We start from the raw sequence: 9,183 nt of genomic DNA on the forward strand, positions 1-9,183 counted from the left end.
GTTCTAGCATTTTGTTACGAAGCTTTCAGATTATCTTTGAAAACTTCATTGGTGACTTCCTCCTGGAGCTCTCCTGAAGTGCTGCCAAGATACCAGTACAAAAAGCTAGATCTGTTGATTTTTTTCATTTTTCCTTGTTTTCAATTTTGTTGCGTTTTGATTTTGTCGAACCAAGGATGAAAATCATTTACGATGGTACTTACTTCTTTTTTCTAATAAAATATTTCAGCTGTGTTGCCAACTTTATTAATATGATACTTACACTTTTAGTGAAGAAGTGCATTTCTGGACGGTAACTTTTAATTTTTTTACTTGAAGATGTTCTTAGTGAGATTTGTGACGTCCATTGTAGGTGTTTTTGCAGGTTCAATACAAAAAAAGTCTTGAGATCGAACTTGCAGATCTTCAGGGATTATTTCAAAAATTCTATTGTTGAAAGTCTTGAAAAACATACTGGCGTAATTCGTGACCAAACATGTTGTGTTTTTACACAAATCCCTATTTAACCAGCTCCGACAAGATGGTGTCGGAGATAGTTAAGCAAGAAATCCTTTTTAAATATTTTGAAGCCGGAATTTTTCCAAACGTTATTACGGAGTTTTTTTCTACGTTTTTCTGTACTTTTGGGGGTCAAAAGCATAAAAACGGTAGAATATTATGCAGAATATTTTTTCTGGACATCCTAGGTCATCCAAACCATTCTTGAGTTTAGATGCTAAAGTCTACGGATGTAACGGTAACTTCTTTCATTATACAAAAGTTACGATTTGTAATCTATCATATCCAGTAAGTCTTCTGAAAGTTCAATAGACAGTATCAGATCAGTCGCAATATCCTAGGTCATCCAAACTGTTCTTGAGTTTAGATTTTTGAGTCTACGGGTGTAACGGTAACATTTTTTCATTATACAAAGCTACAATTTGTAACCTTTTATGTCCAGCAAGTCTTACGAAAGGTTGATAAACACCATCAGATCAGTCGAGATATCCTAGGTTATCCAAACTGTTCTTGAGTTTAGATTTGTAAGTCTATGGGTGTAACGGTAACTTCTTCCATTATACAAAGCTACGATTTGTAATCTATCATGTCCAATAAGTCTCCTGAAAGGTTAATAGACACTATCAGATCAGTTGAGATATCCTAGGTCGTCTAAAATGTTCTTCAGTTTTGAAGCTAAAGTCTACGAGTGTAACGGAAACATCTTTCATTAAAAGCTACGATTCGTAATCTATCATGTCCAGTAAGTCTAAAGTAAAGTTATAGCGGTTGTGTTTATCAACTAAGCTTCATAACAGTAAGGAAGTCCATAATATCCAAAATATATAACAACGCTTTTTGTTCCTCTAACTTCTTTGGTAAGTACAGTTGTTATGTAACACTACTTAACGTATTGGCAAAATCTCCCTAGTAAAAATGAATGCTGAACAGTGAGAGTATTAGCTGAACAATAGCTGGTTAATGATGTCAATGGCTGAACACAATGACAGCTGAATATTGGTCTGAAGTATGGCTTGTGTGTTTCTATTTTATCTTTACACAATTATTAAATATAATTGATTACTGATTTGGCGCATATTAAGCTTAAAATCAGCTAAAGGTTGAATGAAATCACCCAAATAAGACGTTAAAGAGCTGAATAAAGGATTGTACTTCTTGTACTCAGCTTTTGTTCAAAGGCTGATTTAAAATAGTTGGAGAAACGTTTGTACAGCATCAAATTATTACCTGGGCGATTCCCAAGTAACCAGAAATTCGGATAAGAGGGTACTTTATGAGCGAAGCAGCAAGAGCATCAGCCTTCTAAGCAGCTTCATTTTTAGGTAATTTCGGAACTTGAAAGTTCACATACGGAAGCTTGTTAGCCTTTTAAGCAGCTTCTCGTGGAACTTCTCAAAATGATGTATAAACAAAAAGGTGCTTCCTAGATTTACCACAACCTGTGTTAATTGCTTGTATTGTGAGAGACACGACCAACCTTACTGTACACGTTACACTCCTGGAGAAGATTTGAACCGTGTCATTCGGCGCAGCGCTGCGCTGATGTAGATACTTGTTATGTTAAAGATAACAGCGCTACTGCACAAGTGTCTAGGCGTCGGCAAAGCATTGATTCTAGTCAGTCATTAAATTAAATTGGTAAATTCATTTTTAGTGTCCATGAGATTTTTCTTATAAAGTTGTTTTTGCTGAAATGAAAAAAAATCCTTAGCACAACAAGTTACTGAAATAAACTTCTGAGTAGCATCTGGCTAACAATGAGCCTTGCCCGAACTTGTGTGCGAAGTTCCAGCAAAGCTCATTGTTAGCCTCTTGAGCAGCCAGAAAGTTCCATTCCGAACTTTATCTGAACTTCGTGGAACTTGAAAGTGCATTTCGTTATTGGAAGCAGAACTTTTGGTTTCTTGGACAATCACAAGTGTAGACCTGAAGCTATGGTCTCCGGAGTAGTATTGTTGATCTGGAATATCTCAAAACTATCTTGAAATGACTCCTAATATGCCTGTGGGATTACAGATTACAGTCTAAAATTCATTATGAGAATAACTACTGTTACTATCAAGAGCTAAATTTCAGGACAGTTTGGACGACCCTCAATGTCCCAAAGGTTTATAATAACATATAGTAGACTTCAGGTTGGTCCAGTCACCACGATTGAGTATGAAACGTCACTCAGTATGTCAGATATAGCTGATGTTACGAGTGTAAACCTGAAGATCTGAACTCAAAGATAGTTTCCTATAGTGTCTCTTAAAAAAATTTGAGATTTGGAAAGCTTCGCGGATCCCAGCAGATTATGCAATACTATTATTAATGGCGAAAACACAAAGTTTTTCTTGAAGATTTAAAGGACTGCATTATAGAACGGTTTGGACGAACCTGAATGTCCCAAAGGTTTATAATAAGGTAGTAGACTTCAGATTGGTCCAGTAACCACGGATAAACATACAACTTTACTCAGTATAGCAGATATGGCTGTTGTTACGACTGTAGATCTGAAGTCCTGAACTCCAAGGTAGTTTAGCTGACCTGTAATATCCCTGTAGTGTCTCTTAATAACATTTGAGATTTCACTAGCTTCGCGGATCTCAGCTGATTATGCAATACTATTATTTATGGTGAAAACACATAAAGTTATTCTTGTAGATTTGAAGGACATCATTATAGAGCAGTTTGGACGACGCTGAATGTCTCAAAGGTTTATAATAAGCTAGTAGACTTCAGATTGTTCCAGTAACTGCGGTTTATTATGCAACGATACTCAGTATAACAGAAATGGCTACTGTTCCGAGTGTTGACCTGAAGTTCTGAACTCCAAGGTAGTTTGGCTGACCTGGAATATCCCTTCAGTGTCTACAAATGACATTGTAGACTTCAAGAGCTTCACGGATCCCAGTAAGTTATGCAATGCTATTATTTGTGGCGAAAATACATGAAACTATTCTTGTAGATTTGAAGGAATTCACTATAGCACAGTTTGGAACACCTAGAACATCCCAGAACATAAAACACGTTTTGATATTCTTGATGAAGCCTATATTAATACATATAAACGTAACCCACATCCAAGTTCAGCGTTTAGAACAACTGGTATGACAATTATTTCGTTTTTCCAAATTCGAAGGTGTTCAGGATGTTCTAGGTTATCAATGAAGTTTCAAATACAAATATTTCTATTTTTCCCAAATAGAGAACTCAACAACTTTACTGAAGAAAGTATTCTGTTTTATCGAATTAGTGAATTTATACAGCCGTTTCTATGTTGGGGTCATATGTGACCCCTCCGGCTCCAAAGGGTTAAGGTGAAACAACAAGAAATCCCTCTGCAATTTTGCATACAAACTTTAGAGGCACAAATCTGACCAGCGAAGCATCGAACCAAGCAGTATAGGGTATTGGTTCCCTTATTAAGCATGTGGCTCCCATTTTCATCCTACGAAAAACAAAGGATTGAAGCGCTGTTTGTTTTGTTTCTTATTTTTGTATTTTTTGTTAGAAGTGAGCACCCATGAAAACAAAAAGAACGGAATCAATTGGTGCCGTTATCGCTTGTTTTCGAATAGGATGAATATGGGAGCATGAGATTAATGATGGCACACATACCCTATTCTGGCTTTGCTCACTTGCAAAAAAGAAGCAGCTTTTCTAAATCGAGAGCATTTGTTCATGAATTTTCAAAATTGGTGCTCTTGAAAACGTGAGTAAGGGACCAAGTCAGCCATTGTGGCAGCCATGTTTGTCTTCCCTGATGTCTCTCCTTAAGGATATGGCAAAATATTCGAAATACTGTCAAATAATCGGTAACAGATCGTGTTTGAAAGTAATTTAAAACTTGTTTTCTATTAACACCAAAACACAAAAAAAAAGTGGACCGGTAAGGGTATATTATACACACTTAATTTTCAATGCTGAGTACAGCAAAATATTATTGCTTATCTTTTGCACACGTTTTTGACACTTTACAACACAATCGGTATTAGGTCGGCTCCAGAGGCACGATCTCTTCCATTTGGGAAATTTGTGCCATCAACATACAATGCTTCTGCTGTTCTAATTTCGCCAACAAAGTACCGAACAGGAAATTCATGATGAGTGTGTTTGTAGCCTATACACTAGAACATCTAATTGTGCAGGTTCTTTTTATGCACTGTTAATTTATGCGCCTTTTTAAAACCATGGATAAAAAGAATGCGTGCTATTCAGAACCAATATTGTGCATAAGAAGATGTAATAGTAACGGTAACTATTGCAATGGTGGCCTAGGGAGAGGGTCTAGAGACAATTTAGAGGCCTTCAGGGGACACTGAGGGTTACACGGGCCTTTCATTGGGGCCCCATGGGGTTTCAGGGGCTACCAGGAAGTCTCAGGGGCATAAAAAAGATCACAGGGTGTCTCTAGGGGATCAAGAAGCTCCGGAGGGTCTAAGAGGCGTTTCAGGGGATATCAGGGGGGCTCCCGGTGGTCAAGGGTACTTCAAGGACTCTCAGGAACATTCGCTAGAAATTCAGGGGATATCAGGGGGTCTCAGAACTGTTTCAGATGGAATCAATGGCGTTGAAAAAACTTCAGGGTTGGGGATTTCATGGGGCTTCTATGGCGCTTCAGAGGTCTCAGGGAGCTCCAGAGGATCTCAGGAGCATTTCAAGCGGTTTCAGGGATGTTTCAGAAGGCCTGAGGCGTGTTTTAAGAGGTCTTAGGGAGTCATAGCTGAGAGCTTATGAAAGATTCATTTGTAGCTTCCTCAAATGATTCCCTAAAGGGATTGCCATACATTGCTCCAGAAATGTTATCAGAAGTTACTGTTAGAATTTCATCAGAATACTTTTAAGAACTTCCTCAGTTGTTTTCATGCGGTTCCGTTGAAACTTTTATCTTTAAGTTTTTTTTCAAAAACTCTCGTTTCTACAAGGAATTCGTTAGTTTTTCAAATATTCAAATTAAATTTCAAATGCAATAAAATTGTGGATTAAAATCTATGGTCCTTTTTATTGATCTAGGTCATCAGTATCTCCACGACGTTCTAGGAAAATTCCTCATCGATTTAAAAAATATATCTAATCAAGTCGTAATCCAACTCCTTTGTTCCAGTTTGCCATCTATCGATAACGAGACTGACAGGCGGAAGATAATAAACGAATCTCCACAGATTACAAGTAGGTGCTTTCCATCAAACAACATCTGGTCACACGCAATCTACCTACCTACTTGCCGTAAAAGGCAAGCACTGGGTATTGTACGGGCATGACTCGACACGTAAACAATGATCTGGCGCAAAATTTGTGCCTTTCTCGCGTGCAATCTTATCAGACGAGGCCGCCGCCTCTGTACTGGGTGTCTTGGTGGCGGTATTCTTCCCAGTCATCCCACGGGATTGCTGATAAATACCGTATTCGGAGACTCGCTTCCCAATCAGTTACTTTGAAGACTTTGTAGAGAAAGGATCAAGCGATGGATCCGGTTACGGTGATTGTAACGTTGTTGGTGTGCCTGTCGGGTCTGGTGTTCTACTTCCTTCGGCGAGAGCAGCAGCAATGGTCTCGATTGGGCGTTCCGTTCGCCAAGAACCCGCACATGATCTTCGGTAACGTTCGGGGGATATTCCAGAAGGAGCATAGCTGCGAGGTGCTGCAGCGGTTGTACTGGGAGTTCAAGGGGCGTGGGCTGAAGATCGGAGGAATCATGAACTTCTTCCAGCCGGCGGTTTTGGTGATCGACCCGGAGATCAGCAAGAGCGTTCTGGTGAAGGACTTCCACAAGTTTCACGATCGGGGCGTGTTCGTAGATCCGATGGGGGACCCGTTGAGCGCCAATCTGTTCAGCTTGGAGGGAGCCCAGTGGAAGGCCATGCGTACGAAGATGTCCCCGACGTTTACCTCGGGGAAGATGAAGTACATGTTTGACACGATGTTGAACGTTGCGGATAGATTGAAGGAGTATTTGGCGGAGAACTGCCGGAAGGAGGACATCGAGTTGAAGAACATCCTGCAGCGATTCACGATGGATGTGATTGGGAATGTGGCGTTCGGGGTGGAGTGCAATTCGATCAAGAATCCCAGCTCGGAGTTTAGGTTGATGGGATTGAAAGCGAACCGGTTCGACGCGGTAAGGTTTTTGAAGTTCTTCATCGGAGGCAGCTACAAGAGCTTCGCGAAGAAGATCAATTTGAAGGTCGTGGAGGAGGACGTTAACAGGTTCTTCATAAGCTTGGTGCACAGTACGGTGGGCTACAGGGAAGGGAACAACGTGAAACGCAATGACTTTTTGAACCTGTTGATGGAGATCAAGAACAAAGGAAAGTTCAGCGATGAGCCCAATTCGGGCGGCGAAGGAATTACGATGAATGAGATTGCGGCGCAGTGTTTCATCTTCTTCGCGGCGGGTTTCGAGACTTCTTCGACGACGATGAATTTCTGCTTGTACGAGTTGGCCGCCAATCCGGACATACAGGACCGACTTCGGAACGAGATTGAGGACTCCATTGCGAAGGACGGTGGAGAGCTGAAGTACGACACGCTCCTGGGTATGAACTACCTGGATCGAGTTGTCAGTGGTACGTATTCATTAATCTTATAAGACACATGTCACTACAACTTCCCATATTCACAGAAACCCTTCGGAAGTACTCTCCGGTGGACAACCTCTTCCGGATGGCCAACTCGCCGTACACCCCGGAAGGCTGCTCGTTCACCATTCCGGCCGGAACTCTCTTCCAGATTCCCATCCACTCGATGCACCACGATCCGGAATACTTCCCGAATCCGTCCCGCTTCGACCCGGATCGCTTCCTCCCCGAAGCCGTCAGATCTCGCCATCCGTACGTGTATCTACCCTTTGGTGAAGGACCTCGGGTGTGCATCGGTATGCGATTCGGCCTGATGCAGACCAAGATCGGCCTGGTAACGTTGCTGAGGAACTTCCGGTTTGCGCCTCGATCCGAGACTCCGGACCGATTGCAGTTCGAAGCAAAGAGTTTTGTGCTGTCGCCGAAGACCGGGATGTACTTGAAGATTGAACCGATTGGAGAGTGAGAGGTTTGAATGAAAAGTTTTCTGTTGGTCAAATGTTGGGAAGCGCTATATAGAATGTATCAAACTGCTCCACATGCAACCGATACGAAATCTCGGGGCACAGCTCTTGTTGTCGGTTGATTGAAGGGATTCGATAAACAGACAACTTGATAAGGTTGAGCAGAGACAGATGGTGGCGACAGCAATCTTCGCGGGAGTGGCAATCAAAACTTCTGCAAGTCATTGATAATTATTATTTACATCATTATCGGTAATTGATACGTACCAGCCCTATGTATGGCGTTTTAAAGGAAAAGTGCTTAATAAATATGATTCATCTATTACTAATAGTGTCTGAAAAAGTAACACAATGAAACTTAAAGCAAATACAATACTAATTCAAGTGACAGTTAAGAGTCCAATTAGTTTTGGTAATATTAAAAGAACAGGTAAAAACTTGGAATTTATGGAAACCCAGAAAAGGAATATCAAAGTTCATTTGATGAACGTCATGACAAAAGATTTTTTCTTCTTCGAAAAAAAAATGTTACAATAAGAACCAAACCCAACTACGTTCGATGCCTTCCAGCTGGGCCTCTTGCACTAGAAACTGGCAAATGCCCAAGCAAACTTCCGGTTGCTTGTCACTTACAACTCACACTGGATGATTGCCGAAACTGTCGACGATAACGACAGCGAGATGGTTCGTCGAGCCTAACTAATCATGTACCAATTTTCCACCCTCTAGCGGAAAAGAAGTCGAAAAAGTTGGAAATTTCGTCGGTTCGGATCGCTTACCTAGAAAGAGAGAAAGAAAATTAAACTCGAATTAGTAAGAAAGGTTACTTGCTGCTGGTTTCATTTGGCGAAAAAAAGTTTTCGGTTGTCCCCGTTTAACGCTCGCAAAATTTAACGACCTCCAGGAAGAAAAAAAAGTTTCCTTACTTTTTGGATTCAGCTCCCAAAAAGTTAGTTAGTTTAGTCTTTAAAGCAATTATGTCCTTTTTCGTTGAAGTTACTTCCTCCATCGTTGAGTCACTGGTTTATTGTCGTAGTTGGTACCAGTCAGACTGTACTTGGATTAAAGTTACATTGTGTAGCAATTCCGTTCTATTTCAGGGGTGATTTTCACTAATTTACTGAGACAAATCAGTCGGCTGCACTCCCTGGCTCAAAGACTCTTTAATAGAGATAATAACTACACTCCGACCTTATTTTACGCCGGATTGATTTACGTCCAAAACTTAGGTTAACGTCCATATCAATCATTGCTCTAAACTTTTAATAATTTTCTAAATATACACATGTAATGTTCTGTAATGTTCGAAAGGACAACAAAGGTCAATTAGTGATAGCTTCTGATGTCATTTTTTCTTATGATAGATGGCAAAACTGTTCAAATTGAATCATATATTGCTGAATATATACATATGAATGTATGCAATATGGAAGACTCTTCTGCATTATTTAAGTGGACGTCAAAAGCTGTTCATGTTGCATAGAATAAAACGAAGTTTTTTTTAAGCTGGCAGTACTGCTGAACTGCAAATAAAAATGTGAATACAATATAATTCACTACAATAGGGATGGTGTTCATCGAGATGTTCATGTTTATGTAGTTTGAAGTAAAACAATATCAGGTAGTCATCTAGATTAACCTTAAGGCGAAACTGGAAG

The 9,183-nt window shown here is 40.2% G+C and overlaps 1 protein-coding gene across 1 annotated transcript in view; it reads left to right on the forward strand.

Annotated features, from left to right (window-relative positions):
- LOC115269310 (uncharacterized) overlaps positions 1-7,920 on the forward strand; it is a 32,220-nt gene extending 24,300 nt beyond the window's left edge. The window contains exons 4-5 of the mRNA XM_062843902.1: positions 5,933-7,049; positions 7,106-7,920. Of these exons, the coding sequence (XP_062699886.1) occupies positions 5,933-7,049; positions 7,106-7,527 (1,539 nt within the window). The 3' untranslated portion in view covers positions 7,528-7,920. The remainder of the gene's footprint in view (positions 1-5,932; positions 7,050-7,105) is intronic.
- Positions 7,921-9,183: the final 1,263 nt, after the last annotated feature.

The sequence above is a fragment of the Aedes albopictus genome, unplaced genomic scaffold (genome assembly GCF_035046485.1).
Source record: "Aedes albopictus strain Foshan unplaced genomic scaffold, AalbF5 HiC_scaffold_63, whole genome shotgun sequence".
NCBI classification, from domain to species: Eukaryota; Metazoa; Arthropoda; class Insecta; order Diptera; family Culicidae; genus Aedes; species Aedes albopictus.